The 25192-nt window shown below is 40.2% G+C and overlaps 5 protein-coding genes across 5 annotated transcripts; all 5 read right to left on the bottom strand.

The window, feature by feature from the left end:
• Nucleotides 1-2938: 2938 nt before the first annotated feature.
• Nucleotides 2939-3919, bottom strand: LOC118816261 (trace amine-associated receptor 13c-like). Its single transcript, XM_036582783.1, has one exon. It carries the CDS (start codon nt 3917-3919, stop codon nt 2939-2941), a length of 981 nt encoding a protein of 326 aa, XP_036438676.1.
• Nucleotides 3920-8527: 4608 nt separating this feature from the next.
• LOC118816260 (trace amine-associated receptor 13c-like) lies at nt 8528-9514 on the bottom strand. Its single transcript, XM_036582782.1, has one exon. The coding sequence runs from the start codon at nt 9512-9514 to the stop codon at nt 8528-8530; it is 987 nt and encodes a 328-aa protein (XP_036438675.1).
• Nucleotides 9515-13933: 4419 nt separating this feature from the next.
• Nucleotides 13934-14920, bottom strand: LOC118816259 (trace amine-associated receptor 13c-like). Its single transcript, XM_036582781.1, has one exon. The coding sequence runs from the start codon at nt 14918-14920 to the stop codon at nt 13934-13936; it is 987 nt and encodes a 328-aa protein (XP_036438674.1).
• Nucleotides 14921-18229: 3309 nt separating this feature from the next.
• LOC118816258 (trace amine-associated receptor 13c-like) lies at nt 18230-19210 on the bottom strand. Its single transcript, XM_036582779.1, has one exon. It carries the CDS (start codon nt 19208-19210, stop codon nt 18230-18232), a length of 981 nt encoding a protein of 326 aa, XP_036438672.1.
• Nucleotides 19211-23808: 4598 nt separating this feature from the next.
• On the bottom strand, nt 23809-24798 carry LOC118816257 (trace amine-associated receptor 13c-like). Its single transcript, XM_036582778.1, has one exon. The coding sequence runs from the start codon at nt 24796-24798 to the stop codon at nt 23809-23811; it is 990 nt and encodes a 329-aa protein (XP_036438671.1).
• Between the last annotated feature and the right edge of the window lie 394 nt (nt 24799-25192).

Genomic DNA, 25192 nt, shown 5'->3' with positions numbered 1-25192 from the left:
TCGAGTGAGCTCAAGCAAACGTCTTTATTTGGAAAATTATCAGTATACTTGAGCTCGCAAAATACTGCCACTGTGACCTAGCTGAAGTGTCCTCTGCCCGTACACAAAGCAACAGTGGAGAGGAAATTAATTACCGTGAGATTGGCAAGATTTTATGAAAAATTATTCTCTTTAAATAGTAGCCAGAGTATCGGTGTTCACCTCATGTTCAGAACCACCGACTTGAATCACTGAATCTAATCACCTAATCAAATCACTAGTGCTATTAGTAAATTACATTAATTGTTTCTGAATTGAATCATATCATAAATCAAATTGACTGATTCACTGTCAGCTCAGAGATTAACACTACATACTGTTACTAGTAGCTTTGGTTGATCTTTTTGTGGTGTTATAGTAGGCAGATCTGTTTATTTTGGGTTCTTTTCATGATGTAGCCAGTGCCACAGGATTTTGGACCTCACTTGAACCCTCTGGGGTGGGTCTAGGAAAATTTTGTATATTTGGTAGTTAAATGCATCAATCTGGTGCACTAAAAGAGCAAAATTAAGAGGTTACATCTATGAAGAATGCTGTGCTTTAAACCAGGGTTTCTCAACCTGTGGGCTGCAGACCACTAGTGGGCCGTGAAGCGCCCTCTGGTGGTCCGCGGGCCTGTACTCAGGGGGAGGCAATAGTTCGTAGTGGGCCGGTAGAGACGTGTAAATAAAAACATAGCGGTCGCAGGCTAATTAAACGTCATCAGTTTGTGACGACGCAGCCATGGGGAACAGTGCAGACAGCTAGTCAGAGATGGAGAGGTTCCTCGGGGTGCTACCTTGTTCTGTGCGGATCAAACTTTTTTCTTTAGTTTTCTCTGTTTTGACGTATGTGAACAGTCCACCTGTATTTGGGTCTGCATCAAACAGCTGAACAGGTCCAGCAAAACCTGCAGGTCTCGGTCCACTTCCAACCGAACCCTGTTCAGTTCACTGCTGGTGTGAACGCATTTTATGATGAAATGAGGGAATTCGTCAATAGACCTGGCTTTCCTCTTCTTCCAGCAGCACAGCAGCGCTGTATACTGTCAGTATAATCTGCCTGTTTTAACGTCTGACTCTTTACAGACTCTCATTGCACTTATATCATTCCTGCAGCTCGAGCTGCAGCTGATAAAAACGACAGACGTGTCTATAAATAATATCTGCTGTTGATTTTTGGCCGAGCATCAGCGACCTGAGTAATTAAACTCAAACTGATAAACCTTTGACAAAGAAGCAGATGTCAAGTATGGTTTATCATTATTGTTGACTGTGACGATGCTAATCCAAAAGCCCACTGAGTGGTGTGAGGTTTATTTCAAATGAGGCACTAAAACCTTCAAAACTAGAGACATCTAGAGACCAAACAGTTACTCCTTTGGAACAATAAAAAAAATTTGATTTTTAGTTGTTCTGTGGGCCGCTATGCTTTATAGTTATAAACAGGTGGGCCTTGGAGTGGAAAAGGTTGAAAACCCCTGATCTAAACTATTTTGTGCTTTAGTAATTTAGTCATAAGCATATTGGCAGTATAGGTATGAATGAAGACACAGCAATAAGGTCACAGTTAAAATTACAAATATCCTAATGTTACATGAAGAGCCAACTTGCTCCTGAGAGGCCAAAAACAGTTTTGTGTGTGACATAGTTATATAAATTTGCCTCTATGCTGGCCACATCTCAGAACTCGCTGATATATTACAGTAGCTCCGCTAGAGCGTGCAGTTGTTTTTTGAAGGGTCAAAAAATACGCCACCAGATGTATTAGCAGTATTGATGTCACCTTTTTGTCTCAGAAACAAGCTAAAAGTCCTCAAATTCAAATTCAGTGCACTGTTTTAAAGCAAGGAGACAAGATTTGGACACACTGATGTTAATTTTCCTTAGCTAAGTTAAAATTGGATTAATGTTAACGTGATATCAACGTGATAACTTCTGCACTGACATTATTTACTTGCAGTCTTACATTGATAATGATAAGATTGTGATTGGACAAGTGGAAGACTGCAGTGGACACTGTAACGTTAACGATACTTACCTTAAATCAAAGTGTTGTGTACTCAAAATGCATGTGTTTTGGATGCAGCCCGGTGACAAGACAGTCCTGTGTGTGTGTGTGTGTGTGTGTGTGTGTGTGTGTGTGTGTGTGTGTGTGTGTGTGTGTGTATGCACATGTACAGCCGGGAGAGAAGTGGGGCTGACTGGTAGTGAGAGATGCTTTGCCAAAGCAACGGGGCAAAACACAACGTTGTGCATGTTATAATGAGATGTGTAAAGATATTTTTGGTTCATAATGAAACTGTGACGGGACAAATTAGACGATGGAGGGCCACCACAATCAAGGTAATTAATGGGAAACACTGATGTAGCACTAGGTGGTGTGTATATTTGAACTTGTAATGAACAGGTTAGCCTTTTTTTTTTAAACCAGAACCCAGCTGAACTAATTTTTACAAATACTCATATTACATAATTTTCCAGTGTACTCCAGTAAATTGACAAATTGTGAAGACCACTACTTCAGGTGTTTATGTAATGTCTTTTGTGCTTTTTTACTTTGGGAATTTGAAAGTATACAATGCCAAAATCCTCCCACAAAATATATAGACACAAATTGTGTCAAAATAAGTAGACACTTTTAAAGACGTAACACAAAAGTAAAAGAAGTGTATATCAGCGATAAACCAGCTGGTGGCATGCATCATCTTTAGAGTTTAATAAAGTTGGATTCTGAATTGTGTTTGTGTGTATATATATATATATATACACACATTTACAAAACGTTTTTTAAAAATAAAGCCTTTGGCTGAACATCTCAAGGCATGAGAAAAGATTATGTACATGTAATTACTCTGCATGTAACTTTCTGAACAAATTCCTAGCTGAGAGATAGATTTATGTGATAATAGTTTTTTTCATTATAGAACATTCATTAACGCAGAATCTTTTTTACAAATTTGAAGTGTTAAAACGAGTTTAACACACTTCCTAAACCACGGATAAAACAAAGCATAAATAACTGGATTAATAGTAGAGTTTAAATAAACAAGGATCAGCACTTTTTGAAATGCTTGTACTTCAACTTCAATTACCTTGCCTAATAAACTGTAAATAAAATATGGAAATAAACAAGCCAAAAACACAGACACGACTATTCCAAGTACTTTAGCTGCTTTTCTCTCAGATTTCATAGAGTCGGTCATCTTCTTTGATGTCTGAGTCCTAGCATTAAGCTCTCTGATAGCAGTGGCATGTTTTTTGGCAATAATAAAAACTAGAATATACAGTATGATTATAACAGCACATGGAAAAACAAAAATAAACAGAAGATCAACCAAAGACCAGACCTCATCCAAGGCCAAAAAGCAGTCTCCAGGACACATTACTAAACTTTCAAAGTTTCTGTTGAAATAGTGAACGGCTAAATCATAAGAGAACAATATACACCAGTCACATAAAACCACAATGCAGATGGTGTTCACAGAGACTGCTTTAGTGTAGAGAAATGGGTTAGAGAGAGCAAAATACCGATCAACAGCGATTAGAGCAACATTATATATAGATGTGCTTGTAAGAAAATAAGAGGTTAACATAAAATTTATACAGAAACCCCGATTAAAAATCCAGCATGATTCGATCATCCATATTAATGCTATAGGGATCACGAGAGCTCCAACTAGAAAATCTGACACAGCCAAAAAGAGAACAAGCATGTTAGTCGGTGTGTGGAGCTGCTTGAAGTGACAAACAGAGATGATAACAAGCAGGTTTCCACACACTGTTAGTAGAGCTACAGCGGCTGCAGATACATACAACAACACATACGCAGTAGATACAGATCTCTCAGGACAATAGAACTGCAGGCAGTGATCTGTTTGATTAACCTCTGTATGATTCATGGATTTAGCAGTTAAAGTGCACTCAAAGAAAGAACTGAAATAGATTATACTTGATAGATTCTCCTGTTGAGGCAGTAATTATCAATCTCCATAAGCAAAAAAAAAAAAATGCAGGAGGAACAGCCAGCAGCGCTGATATTTATATGGTTGAGAACCCGTCCATGTCAGTGTGTTTGACTTACAGCATAATGCATATGCAGCAATGGGTGGAGCATGGAAAAGAGCATTTTTTCCCAGTATTCTCTAATGCAAGAGTTTGTGACGCTGGACCATTTTCTAATGAAACAATTATATTTATGACAGTTGGATTTCCTGCAGTTACCCTGCTGGATATATTTGTGTAATGTTTGCAATGTCACAAACATTATGATGATCCGTTGTGGTATCAAGCATTTTTTTAACGTTTTTGCAGGCATTGCAGCTGCTAGATGGGCATTAGCAAAAAGTGATCTGAAGGTTCTCTGAATTTAAAACTTGTTAAATCATGTTTGGTCAGCTCTAGTCTCAGTTTTTCTTACATTCTGATATCATAGCAGCACCACAGCATCACCTTGCTAGCAGCTAGTTAAATCATTAAGAATGTTGAATGCAATGCTTTCTTTAGACCACTGAAAACCTTTAAATGTTCAACACCTGCTGAACTTTCATTGACGTTTGTTGTTTTTGTTTTTGTTTTTTTCGACTTTTAACCTTTCCCACACAAAATGCGTGTCACATAAATGCCTGGAGATTCCTCTCCATGCCTCCAGGCATTGCTCTCCCCCAGTACTGTGCTTTTTGCTGCTCACCTGCATCCAGTTTTTGTTAATCAGTGGGTTTTACATAGTCTTACGGGTCAGTCTTTCTTTGTGAAGTTCTGTGTTTACTCTATCTGCATTTCCTCGCCTTCTTGGTGTTTTGTCTTGCTTCTTTTAATGCCATTTCCCTTGATATTCAACCTTGGAATGGGTTTCGGACCTGTGTTTTTGGATTCCTGCTTTGGATTTCTTTGCATGGACTTTACCTGTGCTCACCTGTTTTTTGAACACATCAGCTTCTAGTTGGCTGTTTAACCTGCACTTGGATTGTACCGGTAATTTTTAGTCAATCTGTTACATGTCGACCGAAATTGTTTATGCTCAGCATCATTTATTCACCATTTGAGATAAGCAGGTAGCAGATTATCTCATGTGCAGCGCCGCTGCAAAACGCACCATGGTAAGCACGGAGGCCTAGTGTGTAGACTCTTTGACTGGCCTCCTCTGCCTAGTATAATTTTAGCACATGTGTATTCTCTATATAACGTGCTCGATGATTGTTCCCAACTTGGCTGTGTAGCTGAACAGCTTCTCTGTAGTCAGACTGAAAAGTGATCCTGTGTCCACAAGGAAGACCAGAGGTGGAGGTGTCTGCTTCCTAGATAATGACAACAGGTCAAGTGGAAGTTTTGTCAAAAACAAATCTGCGATACCTGGAATGTCTGTTGATCAAGTGTCAGCCCTATTTTGTACCAAGAGAATTTTCAAGTGTAATCCTGATTGAAGTCTACATTTCATTTCAGGCTAATAGTGCTGGTGTGCTAAATGGCCTGACATCAGCAGGCATGAAAAGGGCATCCTGATGCTGTTACTGGCAGAACAAGAGGTCAGAATATACTCAGATAGCGCTGGATCATTATTAAAAATGCATATTGAACGTTTCCCTCTGCAACTTTTGGCAAATCTGATCATTAATCTTTTTTTTTGTTTTGGTGTTAGCATACAAAACATACTTGGAGGCTTTTTTATTGAATTTAGTTCTGCTTTTATTACAATCATATCTCCTAACTTGATTGACAGAGAGATTGTATTTGTGTGGACTGTAGCACTTTTGTTTGACGGACCTCATTGAGTAAGAGTAAATAATTTTATGTTCTTTACAAAATATTGGGAATAAGGTCATTCCAGAGATGTTTCTAAAGTCTGTTGCTTTGCTCGCAACCACATTAGAAGTATCAACAAAACAACAACTGTCTGTTTTTTTTGTGGTGTGCCCTGAGCGCCACTTTACAGGGCCACACAGCCTGAACAAAGTCTTTGAGATGCGCAGGTGTGCCATTGCTCATGCCGTGGCCTCTCTGCAGACGGAGACCTGACCTATCCACCAACCCAGATGGCACAAGTGCCTTGGGGTTCCCACAGTCCTCTCTTGGGGCCGTGTCCTTCTGGGCCGGCACATGACTTTGACACAGTGGCAAGGCTCCTCCTGAACGCAGCTGAACTCCTCATGGCCCACAGTGTCAGGTCCAGTGCTACTGGCCGTGACGACAGCTGCAGTGTCACTCCTATTAGCTATCTTCTGCTTTCTCTACCATCCACTGCATCGTCCATATTGACAGGGGTGCCGCTCATGTGTGCTGCCCACGGAACTCGGGAATCCCCTGCTAGCCGCCGCAAGTAGCTTTACTAGTCCCAGTGTTTCCTTCCTAAGGTTGAATATGGCCCCAGCTTAAATCACATCTGCTCCACACAACTACTGCAATGTTACAGCGCTCAAATAGTCATATTTTAGTATCAGTGCAGTTCCAAGCAACGAAAGTGAAAGAATAAGGTGGGTTCATGCAAATTACAGCCCTGATTTAAACGAAAGTAAACTGAGGATGCGAAGTTGTATGTGTGCCATTGGAGAGCGGGAAAACGCTATCTTTCCAGGCTAGCTGCACAAAAACTGTGGCCGTGCTTCTCCAGCTGGTAAAAAGAGCTAACCAGAAACTTTCTCCCACCGTCCCATTACAGATTTGTGAATTGTTCCACTGTTTGGTGAGTGTTTGTATGTTCTGACCATAAAGGATAGTTTAAAACAGCAATTAACCACTTAGGAGCAAAAATCAGCCTTCAAAGTTGAAAGAAACAATGATTCGACATTTATTGCGATATGTATCGCTGTCGACTGATATGAATTTGGTTTATCGTGATAACATTTTTGGCTCTATCGCCCAGCTCTGCTTTCGACAGCTGCGCGTTCAGGAAGAGTTCCAGCGCCACCCAGCCTTCTTGGAAGCCGAGTATGCCTGTTGAACCACTGTGCTGAGCTCTGCCGCCAACACGCTGATCCACTCTCCCTTTAGCCTCTGCCTCTCTAGCAGCAGCCACCTGGCAGACTCGCCAAAGTGTCACTGTAGGGCTGTGGTCAGTATTGCTAAGTCATCATATTCAGGTGGTGGATCTACCTGAGTACCTGTACTGCTTTATAAGTAATCACTTGCTGCTGTGTGGAGGATGGCTCCCAGTGTCACTCACCATTTATGTTGTAGCGTATTAAGTTGTGTATATGTGTTATTTGTATTAATTTGTGCTGGGGTGCAGGTTTACTTTGTGTGTTTTGTATTGGTGGATTGGTCAACTGTGAGGGTGAAACCTTTGGCTAATGGTGACCTCCCCTGTGTGTTTGGGCTTCTGCATGACCTTTCTGCCCTGGTGTTTAATGTAGAGCACTTCTCGTTGTGGAAATCACAGCTTCCTCTGTGTCTCAAACTAGGCTGACGCCATAATGTCTTTGACACCTCATGAACTGGTTTAATCTTTTAGTATGATAATAGGTACGAATGGGGATAGAGGATTAAGCTGAATGGTGTACGTAATCTCAACAATCTTGTTTTGAATGTAAATAAAACAAAGGAGATGATTGTGGAGTTTTAGGGTATGTTCACAAGCATTAAATATTACAGGAGATCAAAATAATCCTTTAAATCAAATCTTGGATAGGATAGATCATATACTGTATGTTGCTGTTACTGTAAACTGTATGTATGACAAGGGCTGGCCCAAATAATTTGAATACTCAAGCATTCATCCATTACATTGGTGTTTTTTTTCTGTGTAATAGCTGGAAGCGTCGTCTTATTTTAAGCTACAGCAACTGTAGTCTAAAATAGTGTTTCAGTCCACAGAAATTTAACTAAAATGTGTTCTTTTCCATTGAACAGGTGGTATTTTATAATATTGTTTTGGTGGGTGAATTTGAGAACAAATGTTCAGAGCCTGTAAAGTGCTGTTAGGGCCAGGTGTATGTAGAACAAAGACAAAGTTCCAAATCACAGTCCCTGAGGCAGAGCTGGTAACAGTCATTTTATAATTCTGTTTTATGCTCCAGTTTTGTTACTGATAGAATGTAATGACAGTATTAAATATTCACAGTGTAACTGAAGTCTCTGAGAGACTCATCAGAAACAATAGGTACAAGTGAATGTATGCAGGAAGGACCAGCCTACACTGAGAGAACCACACCTGGCCATGATAACTCCATTAGATCCTTAAAGACCTCCATGACAGGTATTTATGCAATGACTATTGTGGAAGTGTGAAATTATGGAATGCCAAATCCTCAAATTCCCATTCAGTTGTCTACATGCCACATACAATTTAATCAGTTTGACTTGATTCCACTACATTTTTGAAGATCAGCTGAAATCAGCTCAAATGAATTGATGTGCTGGTGAGACCTGTTTCATTCATGAAGGATCCTACTCCCAGTATAATAAACTTGACTAATAAAGTATAAACAAAATATGGAAGTACAGAAATGCAGACAGCACATAACAAAAAAGTGTTTTACATTAGAACTGCAAGTGAGCTTATTGGTTAAGTGGGCTTAAGAAAGAACATTTATCAGTGCAGAATCTTTTTTTAATATTTGAAGTGTTAAAACTAGTCTAACACACTTCCTAAACCATGGATAAAACAAAGCATATATAACTGGATTAATAGTGGAGTTTAAATAAACAAGGATCAGAACTTTTTGAAATGATGCTACTTCAACTTCAATTACCCTACCTAATAAACTGTAAATAAAGTATGGAAAGTAACAAGCCAAAAACACAAACACAACGATTCCAAGTACTTTAGCTGCTTTCCTCTCTGATTTCATTGAAATATCCTTCTTTGATGTCTGAGTACTCGTCTGAATATTAAGGTCTCTGATAGCAGTGGCATGTTTCTTTGCAATAACAAACACTTGAACATACAGTATGACTATAACAGCAAATGGAAAAACAAAAATAAACACAAGATCAACCAGATACCAGACCTCACCGAAGACAAGAAAGCAGTCTCCAGGACACATTACTAAACCTTTGAGGTCTCTGTTGAAATAGTGAACCGCTAGATTATAAAAGAACATAATAAACCAGTCACACAAGATCACAAAGCACATTGTGCTCACAGAGACCGCTCTAGTGTAGAGAAATGGATTAGAGAGAGCAAAATATCGATCAACAGCGATCAGAGCAACATTAAATATAGATGTGCTTTTAAGGAAATAGTTTGTTAATACAAAACTTATACAGAAACCTCTATTAAAAATCCAACATGATTCAATGATCCATATTAATGCTATAGGGATCACAAGAGCTCCAACCAGAAAGTCTGACACAGCCAGAGAGAGGATGAGCATGTTAGTCGGTGTGTGGAGCTGCTTGAAGTGACAAACAGAGATGATAACAAGCAGGTTTTCACACACTGTCAGCAGAGCTACAGCAGCTGCAGACACATACAGCAACACATAAACACTAGATACTGATCTGTCACGGCAATAAAAATGTAAGCAGTGATCAGTTTGATTAAGCTCTGAATAATTCATGGATTCAGCAGTTGAAGTACTTCAGCAGTTGAAATAAGTCAGGTCATGGGTTCTTCTGAGAGATTCTCCTGGTAAAGCAGCAATAGTCCATCTCCATGAAAAAGAAGTTGCAGGATGAACAACAAGCAGCTCTGATATTTATATGTTTGAGAGGTTGGCCATGTTAATTTGTTTGACTTGCAGCGTGATGCATATTCAGTAATGGGTGGAGCAGGGGAACATTTTTCCCAGTACCTTTTAATGTCAAGGGCCATGGATTATATCCTTTCAAATGAAACTGATATTTTTGACAATTTAATCTGTAGCTTTGCTGCAGATTTTAAACAGTGACCTTGCTGGACATGTTTGTTCAATGTTTGCAGAATCACAAATAAAGTGGAAACAAAGTTTTAGATCCTGAAAGGCTTTCTTAGCTGCTGGACACCAAGTTAACTTTTTAGACGCTCCCTTAAGAACAGCTGTGATTTGCTCGCTTTAATTTAGTGAAAATCGGGCTCCACAAAGTTGCTCGAGTGCTACAGGGATAAGTGGCAAGGGATAGGTGAATTTTTGGTGATGTCATTGAGAGCTCGATAGTCAGTACAAGCCCTAAGATCTCCATCCTTTTTTTTTTTTAACAAAGAATAACCCTGAAGCAGCTGGGAAAGTGGACGGACGGATAAACCCCTGAGCTAATGCTCGTCAATGTACTCCCCATGGCTTTCTCCTCTTCTTGCTTTTGCAGATACACATGGGATTAAGGCAATGGGGCACTTTCTAGGATATCTATCAAGCAGTCATAAGGACAGTGAGGGGGAAGCTTAGTGGCGTTCTTTTTGTTGAAAACTTCGAGTAGGCTGGAATATTCAGGGGGAATTTGTGTAATGTAAGTGGTTTTGGGACATTCAATGGTGGTAGAACTGACTCAGTTGAGTACAGGAAATGTGAGACAATTAGAGTAACAATAGTCTGATGAAACTGTTATTTCGCGGGAGGACCATGAGATATGTGGTCGATAAACCAAAGCTGAAAGTCGAAAACCAGAACACAAACACAGAACAAAAGGGTACAGCAAGAATCAAGGTCATGAACAGAAAACAGATCATACACAGGGAAGCAGTCAGAAACATTGGAGAAATGCTCAGTGCGCACATAGGTGGCAATATTTCGCAAATAACTTATTCTAAAGCCAGGGCTTAAATACTAAACTAACCAACAAAGGAAATAAGGAACAGGTGTGAGAGTAATCAGTAGTCTGGAGATGAGAAGTGCTGATAGGTGGATTGGTGAGTGTCCATTGTCATGTGCATGGAGTTCTGGGAATTGAAATCCTGGGCAGCCCCATTTGCTGTAGTTTCAGCCAGGCTGGAAGAAGGCGTGACAGTATATAAGTTAAGAACATGTTTAGTGTCTTATCAAGAGTTTCCCCTGGCTGGTTGCATAAAGACAGAATCAATTTGTCCAGCATTCAGTATCCATGGGTAAGTATTGAGTAAGTATTAAGAATAAGGTCATTCAAGCGATGTGTCTTATGTCTGTTGATTTACTCTGTATACATGGTTCTCAAGCATATGCAATTTCTAATTATCAAATATTGTAGCATTGGCGAAGAAGAAGCCACAAAAAACATTGCGCATACAGGCTAATGCTCTTTTTTAACAGGCAGTTCGACAGTGAGTCATTACGAAGACCAGAAATGCCCAGCCCAGTGCTTCCCCAACACAAAGAGGAGACACTGTTTACCCACAAAGTCCATCCTCCTTGGACACAATTACTCTGTTAAATGCATCTACACACCAAAGGTACCAGTACAACAAGAGCTGTGTTTTTAATTGGGAGTGTGGTGCGCCCTGAGCGCCAGTTTGCAGGGCCACACCTGCTAATTTCCCCACGCAGTGTGGAGCTCACTGTGCATGCCAGACAGCCTCTCTCAAGGGTCAGTTGTCCCAGCGACCCACACAGCCCAAACAAAGTCCCTGGGGTGTGCAAGCATGTATCACTCATACCGTGGCCTCACTGCAGTTGGAGCCCGGGCTTGTCCACCATCTAGGACAGCACAAATGCCTCGGGGTGCCTGCTCCTTCACAGGGGGTATCCCCAGTTCTCTCTCGGTGCTGTGTCCTTGGCACTGCGGCACCAAACTAGGCTGACGGATTATATTAATACAGTGGCAGGGGTCCTCCTTGGCACGGCTAAACTCCTCGTACCTCGCAGTGTGAAGTCCAGTGCTACTGGGAGAGATGACAGCTGCAGTTTCACTCCTGTTAGCTGTCTTCTGTTTTCTCAACCATTCACTATGTCATCAGTGCTGACAGGGGTGCTGTTCGTGTGTGCTGCCCATGGAACTCTGGGATCTACCACTAGCCACGTCAAGCAGCTTCACTTGTCCCTTCTTGAAGCTCCCTCCTAATGTTGAGCATGGCCCCAGCCGCTTTGAGGAAATGCAGCCTGAGCATGCACGCATCCTGTATAGGTGGTAGTCAGAATTTGTACGCTTGGCTCAGGCTCCCTGCTATGACCAGGAGAAACTTCCTCCCTCTAATGCAGTTACTCTTCCTAGTTGGCTTCCATTTTCCTGCCGGCTCATGTTCATGGCATTGACAGGCATGGTGTTCCCTCTTACTGCACCACCCGCACACCAGTTGCTTCTGCGCCACTCTGTCTGGGCCTCCTCGACACATCGTCTTCTCCTCGAGCTTCTCTGTCTGCTTAACACTGTGTTAATCTGCGAGTTTCACGTGCTGTCTCAAGTCCTCTGACAGCTGCGCATTTAGGAAGGGTTCCAACTCTTCCTGCGCAGTCTTCTTGGAAGCTGAGTATGCCTGTTGAACCATTGTGCTGAGCTCTGCTGCCAGCATGCTGATCCATTCTCCCTTTAGCCTGTGCCTCTTCAGTAGCAGCTGTCTAACCGACTCGTCAAAGCGTCACTGGAAGGCTGTGGTCAGTATCGCTAGGTGATCATGTTCAGGTAGCGGATCTACAAGCACCTGTCATGCTTTCCTCTCCAGTGCCAAACACAGCTGCATCACAGTGACGGCTGCTGTCCAGCAGTAATGCCAAGTGACCACTTGTTGCTGTGCGGAATATGATTCCCTGGGGCTCTCACCAGTGATGTTGATGTAGCTTTAGTTTACGTTGTGTATGTATGTTATTTGTGTTATTTTGTGCCAGTGTACAGGTGTAGTTAGTGTGTTTGGTGTTGGGGATTGATCCACTGTGAGGGTGAAGCCTTTGGCTAATAGTGACCTCCCCTCTGGGTTTGGGCTTCTGCATGGCCTTTCTGTCCTGGTGTTTAATAAAGAGCACTTCTTGTGGAAATCACGGCCTCCTCTGTGTCTTACACTATGCTGACGCCACAATGTGTTTGACGCCTCATGAACTGGTTTAGTGACTTAGTATGTTAATAGGTACGAATGGGGATAGTGGATTAAGCTGAATGGTGTATGTAATCTCAACACTTTCGTTTTGAATGTAAATAAAACAAAGGAGATGATTGTGGAGTTTTAGGGTATGTTCACAAGCATTAAATATTACAAGGGATCAAAACCACCCTTTAAATCAAATCTTTACCCCATGCTTTCGGATAAGTCATATATTATATGTTACTGTGTTGTAAACTGTATGTAGGACTAAGGCTGGCCCAAATAATTTGAATACTCAAGCATTCATCCATTACATTGGTGTTTTTTTCTGTTTAATAGCTTTTTTCGGTTTAAAAGCCTTGTCTTTTTTTAAGCCACAAAAGTTGTAGTCTAAAATAAATGTATGTTTTTCTATCAGACAGATGTTAATTTTTTTATAGTATTATTGTTTTGTTGGGTGAATTTGAGAACAAACCTGTAAAGTGCTGTTAGGGCCAGGTGTATGTAGAACAGAAACAAAGTTCCAAAACACAGTCCCCGAGGCAGAGCTGGTAACAGTCATTTTATAATTCTGTTTAATGCTCCAGTTTTGTTACTGATAGAATGTAATGGCAGTATTAAATATTCACAATGTAACTGAAGTCTCTGTGAGACTCATCAGAAACAATAGGTACAAGTGAATGTATGCAGGAAGGACCAGCCTACACTGAGAGAACCACACCTGGCCATGGTAACTCCACTAGTCATTATGCAGTGACTACTGTGCTTTTTTACTGTGGAGGTGTGAAATTATGAAATGCCAAATCCTCCAAAATTCCTATACATGCCACATAAACAAACAAACAAAATAACAATTCAGTCAATTTGTCTTGACTCTTCTACATTTTGAAGATCTGGTTAAATGAACTAACGTGATAGTGAGACCCGTTTCATCCATGAGCAATTCATCTATCAGTATAATAAACTTGCCTAATAACGAATAAACAAAATAAACAGTAAGTAAATCAAATTTACAGACAGCAAATGGCAAAAGGTTTTTCACATTAAAACTGCACGTGAGCTTATTGGTTAAGTGGGCTTAAGAAAGAACATTTATGAGCGCAGAATCTTTTTTTAATATTTGAAGTGTTAAAACTAGTCTAATGCACTTTCTAAACCATGGATAAAACAAGGCATATATAACTGGATTAATAGTGGAGTTTAAATAAACAAGGATCAGAACTTTTTGAAATGACTGAATTTCAATTTCAATTACCCTACCTAATAAACTGTAAATAAAGTATGGAAAGTAACAAGCCAAAAACACAAACACAACGATTCCAAGTACTTTAGCTGCTTTCCTCTCTGATTTCATTGAAATATCCTTCTTTGATGTCTGAGTACTCGTCTGAATATTAAGGTCTCTGATAGCAGTGGCATGTTTCTTTGCAATAACAAACACTTGAACATACAGTATGACTATAACAGCAAATGGAAAAACAAAAATAAACACAAGATCAACCAGATACCAGACCTCACCGAAGACAAGAAAGCAGTCTCCAGGACACATTACTAAACCTTTGAGGTCTCTGTTGAAATAGTGAACCGCCAGATTATAAAAGAACATAATAAACCAGTCACACAAGATCACAAAGCACATTGTGCTCACAGAGACCGCTCTAGTGTAGAGAAATGGATTAGAGAGAGCAAAATATCGATCAACAGCGATCAGAGCAACATTAAATATAGATGTGCTTTTAAGAAAAAAGGCTGTTAATACAAAACTTATACAGAAACCTCTATTAAAAATCCAACATGATTCAATGATCCATATTAATGCTATAGGGATCACAAGAGCTCCAACCAGAAAGTCTGACACAGCCAGAGAGAGGATGAGCATGTTAGTTGGTGTGTGGAGCTGCTTGAAGTGGCAGACAGAGATGATAACAAGCAGGTTTTCACACACTGTCAGCAGAGCTACAGCAGCTGCAGACACATACAGAAACACATAAACAGTGGATAAAGATCTCTCCGCACAGTAAAAATGTAAGCAGTGATCAGTTTGGTTAAGCTCTGAATAATTCATGGATTCAGCAGTTGAAGTACTTCAGCAGTTGAAATAAGTCAGGTCATGGGTTCTTCTGAGAGATTCTCCTGGTAAAGCAGCAATAGTCCATCTCCATGAAAAAGAAGTTGCAGGATGAACAACAAGCAGCTCTGATATTTATATGTTTGAGAAGTTGGCCATGTTAATTTGTTTGACTTGCAGCGTGATGCATATTCAGTAATGGGTGGAGCAGGGGAACATTTTTCCCAGTACCTTTCAATGTTAATGGCCATGGATTATATCCTTTCAGATATGTATCACAATTTAATCTGTAGCTTTGCTGCAGATTTAACACAGTGAACTTGCTGGACATGTAAGTTTAATCACATATATTATGATGATCCATTGTGGTCCCTGAAATTCAGCCTATTTAAATCATGTCAAGTTGATTTCATGCATTTAATTTATTTAAGCTCCAGTCTAAATTCTTCTTGTTACATCCTGGCAGTACCACAGCATCATTTTACAAGAAACTAAGTAAATCATTCACTGAATGCAGTATTTCTTTAGTCCATTGAAACATTTTAAAATTGCAGTAGGCTTGTGGACCTAATGGACTCCCAGCGGGAAATAAAATGAATACACATGTACAGCTTGGAGGTGTTTTGCAGATAAATAAATCTGTCTTTAGAAACCTGAATAGTACCTAAATGTTTAATGCTGTATTTACATGTTCTCTTTTTTTTAAATGCTGTATTTACATGTTGTCTTTTTTTCACAGCATGAAACAACAGCATGAAACTATGTAAACATTGCCATGGTGACAGCATAACTGTTTACTGCTCATGTGTGGGGCGATGGTGTTAGCCACTATTTCATACTAAAATGTTTTGGAGACACACTAACGTTTCTAATCATTTGTTTTTGTTGAAGTTCAGGAGTTTTTGTGTATGAAATGATATGCCTGGATTTCAACTATGAGCACTTTCCACAAACATCAACATCTGCTTCATTCCCCCACTCAGCTGAGAGCACAACTTATGAGTTGAGCTGTTATTGACTGTAGTTCTGCTTTTAATACAATCATATGGGAGTGGACAGATCAAAATGTTTCCATTAAAACTAACAAGGTGGCAGGTCCATCTGTCTCGAGGATCGCCTGCAGCTTCATCACTATGGCCAGTGGGTGCAGCTGCAGCAGCGTACGTCATAGGGCAGAGGGCAGATGAGTGACCTTGAGCCCTACAATCAGCACAAACCAGCATGCAGTGGCCGCCAAAGTGGTGAACCATCAATTCAGTGTCTGTGACAGACCAGTCCAATCTGGAGTCGAAGAGAGAAATGTACGAGGCACACTTAGCCGAAAACAAATCGGAGATCTGGGGCAGTCGGGGCCTGAGAAACCGGAGGCGGGGAGCATCGAAGGTGGGAAAGCAGATGAGCAAGAGACCCACAGGACCTCTTTGCCCAGCGAGGAGAGAAAGACTTCGAACACTTCCTTCCAGCTTTCGCGGGTTGTGCAGGCGCCATGGAAACAGCTGGAGCAATGCTGTCAATAGGAAAGGTAAGGCAGCCCAAAATATGAGCAGCCAGGAGGGGAGATCATTCCTTAACAAATTGCTGTCACCCAGCACCTTCGAAATCCTCTCGGACAGCCAAGAAGACCAGGGAGCTTCCTGGACGTGAATATGAGCACTCCTGCGCGTAGATGGCGGTGGAGACACACCTCAGAATCTCAAAGTGAGATATGTCGGCAATGTGAATAAGAAGGACAAAACATCAGCATTTGAAAGCAGCAAAGCAGATGTGTGATGTGTAAATCGAGTCATTTTAAAGACAGGTGGAAGCTTGTGACTGATCAGAGCAATGAGTGACATAGCATTGAAGTCTCCCTGGCAGAACTTGCACTAAAGCATTCATATATTATTTAGTTATGTCACAAAATATTAAATTTAAAAGACAAAAGAAGAAAGAAAAAAAGAATATACTGGCAGTCAGCCAACTGGTAGCATCATTTCCAGTTTTTATTGAAGTTGGATTCTCACTTTATCCTGGTGTGCCATGAAAACAGCAAACTCAGCGAAGCTTTGATCCAATTAAATGTCTTGGTGTGTGTAGCTTGGTTAGTACAGCTTCCAGGTTTTGTGTGTTTGTACGTATCCAATATTTTTTTAAAAGAAAAAGTCATGACGTGAACATCAGAAGGCCTCAAAGGGATTACCTGCTTGTTGTTACTGTATGTTTAACACTGTGAGCGCATTGTTGCCCAAAAGTTAGATGAATTGAAATGATGTCTGTATGACCCCTTATCAATTGCTGAATATGTTTTTAATATTTAAAGTGTTAAGACTAGTTTAACTTAGGCAAAGAGTTATTTTCTTCAAACATGACTCATCAGAAGTGTGACATCCAGAAATCTCATCTGGGAAACAGCACACTGTTAAATAAAGCACAACTTCAGATGTCTGTGTTGCTCTCTGCAAAAGTCTGTTGTTAGACTCTAGTGAATAAATGAAAGCCGCAGTGCATCACAAGGCCAGTTTAGTGTAAGTGCCTTACAAATAATAAAATACAAAGTCATTTAAACTGTAAAGGAGACTAGAAGAACGTGAAGGACAATATAAATTAGAAAGGTGATTAAAACATGATTGAAATAGTAGATTTTCAGAGGGAAGAATCAATGAATTAAAAATCAAATTAAAAATTAATTAGGATAAGTAAAAATCAAAATAAAATTTAAATTAGAATAACATAGTGCTCTTACAGGAGAGGAGTGCAGAGGAGCTTACAGTGTTTTAAACTGAGATGAAAGCTGCTCAAATAGGAACGTTTTCAGGCCAGGTTTCAAAGTGTGTAATGGGGCTTTTCTAATGTTCTGTCATCTGGTTGCATTCAGAGCAGCATAGTAGCTAAATGTTGCTTCTTCATATTTAGTCTTAAACTTCAGCAGGACTAACTGACTAGTACATAATAATTTCAGCAGATCAGATAAATACACTGCTCCTGCACCATTAAAGCATTTATGGAGCAGTAACGGCACCTTAAACTCTGTACTGTAACAGACTGACGGCCAGTATAAGGATTTAAGAAGAGGGGGGTGTGGGGGGGTGATGTGTTCCCTTCTTTTACTCCCAGTGAGACTCTGGCAGCTGTATTTTGAATCAACTGAAGCTGTTTGATTTTAAAGCTGTAGAACCAAGAGCATGTATTCCTGGAGTTCATAGAACGCTGTTTGGTGTTCTAGAGTATGATGGAGTCCAAGTACCTTTTCTGAACACAGAACTAATGTATAAATGCAGTGCCCACAAATGTGCAGTACTGTGCCAACAGTAATACCCATTTCATTCATTAAAGAACATTCATCAGTGCGGAATCTGTGTTGAATATTTGAAGAGTCAAAGTGAGTTTAACACACTTCCTAAACCACGGATAAAACAAAGCATAAATAACTGGATTAATGGTGGAATTCAAATAAACAAGGATCAGCACTTTCTGAAATGATTCTGCTTCAATTTCAATGGCTTTGCCTAATAAACTGTAAATAAAATATGGAAACAAACAAGCCAGAAACACAGACACAACAATTCCAAGTACTTTAGCTGCTTTTCTTTCTGATTTCATTGCGATATCATTCTTTGGTGTCTGAACCGTGGTATGGACATTAAGGTCTCTGATAGCGGTGGCATGTTTCTTTGCAATAACAAAAACTAGGACATACAATATGATTATAACAGAACATGGAAAAACGAAAATAAGCAGAAGATCAACCAAAGACCAAACCTCATCCAAGGCAACAAAGTCTTCAGGACACTTTACTGCACTTTTGAAGTTACTGTCGAAATGATGAAGTGCTAGATTATAAGAGAACAATATACACCAGTCACATAAAACCACCAAGCATATTGTGTTCACAGAGACCGCTCTAGCATAGAGAAATGGATTAGAGAGAGCAAAATATCGATCAGCTGCGATCAGAGCAACGTTATGTATAGATGTGCCTGTGAGAAAATAAGTGGTTATTACATAACATATACAAAATATTCTGTTAAAGATCCAGCATGATTCAGTGATCCATATTAATGCTGTTGGCATCACAAGAGCTCCAACCAGAAAGTCTGACACAGCCAGAGAGAGGATGAGCATGTTAGTCGGTGTGTGGAGCTGCTTGAAGTGACAAACAGAGATTATAACAAGGAGGTTTCCAAACACCGTTAGCAGAACTACAGCAGCTGCAGACACATACAGCAACACATAAACAGTAGATACAGATCTCTCTGGACAGGAAAGCGGCAGGAAGTGACCGGATTGATTAGCCTCTGTATGATTCATGGACTCAGCAATTTAAGTGCACTCAAGAATTAAGATCTTGAATTCTCTTTAGAGAATCTCCTGGTAAGGCAGCAGCAGTCTCCATCAACAAAAGAAACTGCAGATAAAGAGCCAGCAGCTCTGACATTTATATGGTTAAGAGGTTGCATACAAAATTTATCTGGGAGGAGCATGGGAAAGAACTTTTTTTTCACTCTTTATGCAAGAGTTGTTGGCCTAAGACCATGTCCTTTTAAGTGAAATAAATATTTATGACTTGGATAAAAGCTTATCAAATTTAAGCTTTGTTGCAGACATAAATTGGCCAATATGCTAGAAATGTATATGTAATGTTTGCAGTATTGCCCACATTATGTTGATCCATAGTGGTATTAACAGTGCTTTCAATGTGTATGTGTAAAGGGTCAGCCTGTGCTACTGGTTGCCAGCAGAGGGCGATGGCAAAGCACTGTTACTCCAGGAGACTCAAAATCCCAGAATACCAAGGGGTAAACAGTGCCAACCGAGCGCACCTGTTGATACCGGCTTTTAAGGTTGTGGCAGACAGCTCACCCTTGTCACACCTTTGTAGAGGGGTGACCGGTATGGTACTTAGCCCAAGTGGGTATAAATACAAAAGCAAAGTAAGAAAAGAAGAAAGAAGGGTAAAAGAGAAAACAAACAAAGAGCAGAAAACAGAGCACTGCTCTAAGCTAGTCAATTGAGAAGAAAAGAGAAAAGGTAGGACAAAGAAACATTGTTTTGATTTTAGATAAGAAGAAATTTCAAAAAGAGAGAAAAAAAAAGCAGAGGCTGAAATAGAGGGGTATAATTCTGCTTGCCCCTTGTGCTCCCCAGTGGTGCAGTAGTAGGGTGCTGGGCTTATGAGGCAAGGGTCGCTGGTTTCAATCCGGCTGGGAGTTACTCTTCTCTAACAGTACACAACACACTCACTTTCCCCACATCATTATTTATTACAATCCGTCACGCTAGAGAGCTACCAAGAAGGCATGCTGCAGGCCTGGGGACTTCTGGGGCCGTCCCTGGGAGAGGAGGTCCTGTAAAGGGTCAGTCTGTTAGGCTGGTTGCAGGCAGAGGTTGACAGCGGCGAGGCAGTGTTACTCTCAGAGACTCAAAATCCCAGAATACCAAGGGGTAATGAGTTTTACTGTATACATGGGGAGAAGTGCTGATATAGCACACAGACAGCAACGTGAGCTCAAGTTTTATCTCATCTCAAGTTCAGAATAAGTTTACATCCTAACGCACTTGTAACGATTTTAGAGGGGTGGGAGGAGTGAGGACATCGGGAGCAGGGTGTGGAGACACAATTTTATTCTGAATATCATGAAAAAAGCTCACATATAAATTAAAGAGCACATCCTCTGGGACCTTTCAGTCTCATCTTTTCTTTTTTTCTTTTCTTTGCTTCGCTTGTGTCACTACAGGTCTCCTTCTCTCTCAAGGCACAGGTGAATATCATCAGCTACTTAGCCTGCTGGTTCAGCCTGACTGGCTCTCCGTTTTGAGTGGGCAGCGACATAAGCACAGTGTGGGCGGAGGATTTTGTCCATGAGCTGCCGAAACATCGCTGGTGCTCCGACCAACCCGTGCGGGAGAGTGGTGAAATGATGTAACCCAAACGGCATGGAAAAAGCTTCTCAGGATACTGGAGTCAAGGGGATCTGCCATTAGCCCTTGGTCAAGTCCTGTGTTGAGTAAAAATGTGCAGCACCTAACCGATGGAGCAGTTCATACGCGGCATTGGGTATGCATCAAATTTAGACACCGTGTTGACTTTTCTGTAGTCCTCACAGAACCAAACGGTCCCTTTGGGCTTGGTGACAAGCACCACGGGGCTGCTCCAGTCACTCTGAGACTCCTCGATTACCCCCATATCAAGCATAGCATGGATTTTATCCTGAACAACCATCTTTTTGTGTTCAGGCAATAAAAATTGAGAAGGCCGGCTGCATACAACCATGCCAGGAGGAGTTTCTGTGTGGTGTTCTGTGAGGTCAGTATGGCCATGCGTAGGCGAAAACGCGACTCTGACGTTCTTGAGCCTGGAGCAAATTCTCCTAAGTTGAGTGCCCCGGTGCTTGGAGTTTTGCTCTCAGGTGAAGAACATATTGGATTACATTTTTACTGTTTGAAGGTCCCTCCTCCCATCCTCCTTCCCAAGGGAAAACCCAGAAGGGGCTTGTGTGACCTCTCGCACTGCAAACAACAGTGGTTCTAGCCACTTATCCCAGTTTTTACCGTCGTCGTGAATGAACTTCCAAATCATATTTTTTAGGGTTTGGTTAAAGCATTCGACCAGTCCATCCGTTCAGAGGTGGTAAACACTGGTATGAATCGATTTAATTGCCCAACAATTTGTATAGTTCATATAAAGTGCGTGACATAAATGTAGTGTCCTGATCAGTCAGGATCTCTTTTGGTATCCTGAGGCACCGCCCACGAATGTCCGGCCAATAGAATGGACCATTAGATGATTGAGTGTTTTTTCCTGCCTCAGATGCCCTGCCATGGGATTATTTTGAGCCGCATGCAATAATATTTCCCTATGGCTTTTTGGTACCAACAGCTGGTTTAAAACCATGTCAGCGAGTCTGGCTGTCCACTAAGACCTCCCTCTCTGGGTGAAATCCAAAAAGTTGGCGCCATGGCTCTAAGCTAAGCAATTAAAACGAAAAAAGGAAAAGAAGGAGAAAGAAACATTGTTTTGATTGTAGACGAGAACAAAAAAAGAGAGAGAGAAAGAAAAGTAGAGGCTGAAATATAGTCAGCTGCCCATCTCTCCTTTGAGAGGTGTTTTTGGTTTGGTCATTAGTTTTTTTTTTTAATTTATCCTTTGTTTGTGTTACACCATGCTCTCATTTTTTCCCCACCATTCAGTGGGGTGTAATTCCGCTCATCACCTCTGCTTCCCGGTGTCGCAGTGGTAGGGTGCTGGGCTTGTAAGGCCAGGGGTGCTGGTTCGAGTCCAGCTGGGAGAATGTTTAGAATATTCATGGAACACATTTTTTGTCATTTGTTTCACAAATTCCAGAGTACTTGTGTCAGGCAGGAATGCGTAAGATTAATCATACTAGCTATCAAGGACAACCCCCAATTACTTTGCAAAAGCAAGAATGAAAATCACTTTTTTGGTCAGTTCTCTTCAATGATTGAAGGATTCATCAAATACAATGGAATGTTTAAACTAATATTGTGTTTCAGAAGAATTTAAAGATTGGATATTTTGGAAAAGAAGCAAATCCAGAATAGAACTCAGTCTTTATTTGGACACTATCAACCGACACACTATCAAAGAGGAAAACCTGAGTTCAGGTAGACTGTAATAAATTGATAATTGCTAAATATGCTTGAAACAGAGCTCACTTGACAACATTACAACACATTTGCCTTAGCTCAGCAAAGTTAAAATACACTAAAGTAAATTTGGTTTACATTCATTAGCTGACCTCAGAGACTCTAGAGCTTGTTTCCATGTCATAACGGACCATTCTTACACTTCAAACATGATTTTTAGTTCAAAATTCTATGGTTTTATGGTCCTGTTTGGTAAAGGCTCTTGTTTCCGTTTTGTGTAAGTATGAAGGCGATGGTCTGTTAGATGGGAGTGGATGGACTGTACACATCAGTCCACTACAATGGTCCATGGCAGTGGAGTCAATTACATAATTAATAAGATTTTTACTCTTTTTTTATTCACTTTTTTTTACACACATGGTTGTGATGGTGTTTTCCCTCCCTCAGCTTTTTCTTTTCCCCTCTTTCCTTATCTTTTTTTAATCTGCTATCTGGAGTTTTTTCTGTGCTGTACTTTCTCTCTTGAAGTTTTGTGATATGCTAAATCTGCACATCAAAGAAAACACTTTGGAGGGAAGAAAGAGGGTCATGGATATAGGACAGCTGAAAATGTATGGATATTGCATGACTTCTGTTTATTACTATTACTGTGACTTATGTTTTTTACTATTATGAACCGTACAGTTTTGTCATTTATATCATACATTCATATCGTATACATACATACTTATACAATTGTATAAGCTGCAGAAATAAACGTCATAAATTTATTGTAGATTAGGTTAATGTGTTCAGTTATATTTGACACCCTTAAATAGATTTTTATAGTCAATGCAGTGCAAATGCAAAAGCTTTCAAATCAAAGATAACATAACCAGTGATTGATTTAATGTTTTAATTCAGTTTTCTGATGTCCCAAGCTAAAATAGTAGTAACTATGCCAAAGTCCAGGTACTTACAGTTTGCAGTGTATTTGTTTTTTTTTTTGAGTAACACGCCTAAACTATGGGTTAAACAAAGCATAAATAAATGGTTCATATAAAGCAGGATGAGTCAAGACTTTTCCATGTGATTCTGCTTCCAACCTAAAAAACTTGCCTAATAAATCGTAAACAAATTCTGAAAGTAAACAAATCAAATATATATATATATATATATATATATATGCATCAAATGACAAAAAAAGCTTCACATTAAAGCTTCAAGTAAGCTTATAGGGCAAGTGAGCTTATTAGGGGGCTTTCCCCTATTTGTTCAAAAACATCATGTGCAGCTACAATTATTAAATACATATAAATTAATTAAAGAACATTTATCAGTGAAGAATCTGTGTTGAATATCTGGAGAGTTAAAGTGAGTTTAACACACTTCCTAAACCACGGATAAAACAAAGCATAAATAACTGGATTGACAGTTGAGTTAAGACACACCAACATCAGAACTTTTTGATATGATTCTACTTCAGTTTCTATTACATTACCCAAGACGGTATAAATGAAATATGGAAACAAAAAAGCTAAAAACACAGACACCAAAATGCCAAGGACTTTAGCTGCTTTTCTCTCCGATTTCATTGACTCTGCCGCATTATTTGAAGCTTGGGTTCTAGTATGAATATTAAGGTCTCTGATAGCAGCGGCATGTTTCCTTGCAATAACAAAAACTAGAGCATAAAGTGTGGTTATAACAGCAAGTGGGACAACAAATGTCACCAAAAGATCAACCAGAGACCAGACCTCATCTAACAAGAAATAACAGTCTCCAGGACACATGATCAGACTTGTGAAAGGTAAATTGAAGAACAGGACTCCTAAATTATATGCCAACAATAAACACCAGTCACATAAAACTGCAATGCACATTGTGTTTACAGACACTGCTTTAGTGTAGAGGAACGGATTAGAGAGAGCAAAATACCGATCAACCGCAATGAGAGCAACACTATATATAGACATGCTTGAGAGAAAATAAGCACTACACAGAAAATACATACAGTAAATTCTCTTAAAAACCCAACATGACTCGATCAGCCATATTAATGCTGTCGGCATCACAAGAACTCCAACCAGAAAGTCTGACACAGCCAGAGAGAGGATGAGCATGTTAGTTGGTGTGTGGAGCTGCTTGAAGTGACAAACAGAGATGATGACCAGCAGATTTCCACACACTGTTAGCAGAACAGCAGCAGCTGCACACACATACAGAAACACATACACTGCAGTAGAAACAGATCTCTCTGGACAGGTATAAGGGAGACAGTTGTCACTTTTGTTAGCCTCAGTAAAATTCATGGATCCAGCATTTAAAACAGATTCAGATGTCTGATTCAGATCTTCTGTAGGTCCGCAGCGGCAGTGTCCAGCTTCATGACTGTTGTGGGTAAAACATCCAGTAGCCCTGAGATTTATATAGTTTAGAAACTATTTTTCACTCCCTTGTGCAATCTTTTCACACGTATTGCGTAAGGAAGTGTCATTCTGCAGTGTGTGATAAACACTCTCTGATCTGCTGCAATAATATTCCCTTTCATCTTGTTTATCTATAATTTTGTTATTTTTGTTTTCCCTCGGTTCTCTAGAATAGACTTCACATGGGACATGCGTGTACCAGTAGCATGAAAAACATTAATTTTTTTCCTTCCTTTCTTTTTGTGCCAGTAGCACCTTAATGTGACATACCAATCCA

This window comes from Colossoma macropomum, unplaced genomic scaffold (genome assembly GCF_904425465.1).
Source record: "Colossoma macropomum unplaced genomic scaffold, Colossoma_macropomum, whole genome shotgun sequence".
Taxonomy (NCBI): domain Eukaryota; kingdom Metazoa; phylum Chordata; class Actinopteri; order Characiformes; family Serrasalmidae; genus Colossoma; species Colossoma macropomum.
The sequence above is the reverse complement of the archived record's forward strand: the minus strand, read 5'-3'. Positions and strand labels throughout refer to the sequence as shown.

Coding starts and splice junctions, on each gene's coding strand:
- LOC118816261 (XM_036582783.1), bottom strand. CDS start 3,919: ATGAATCATACAGAGGTTAATCAAACAGATCACTGCCTGCAGTTCTAT.
- LOC118816260 (XM_036582782.1), bottom strand. CDS start 9,514: ATGAATTATTCAGAGCTTAATCAAACTGATCACTGCTTACATTTTTAT.
- LOC118816259 (XM_036582781.1), bottom strand. CDS start 14,920: ATGAATTATTCAGAGCTTAACCAAACTGATCACTGCTTACATTTTTAC.
- LOC118816258 (XM_036582779.1), bottom strand. CDS start 19,210: ATGAATCATACAGAGGCTAATCAATCCGGTCACTTCCTGCCGCTTTCC.
- LOC118816257 (XM_036582778.1), bottom strand. CDS start 24,798: ATGAATTTTACTGAGGCTAACAAAAGTGACAACTGTCTCCCTTATACC.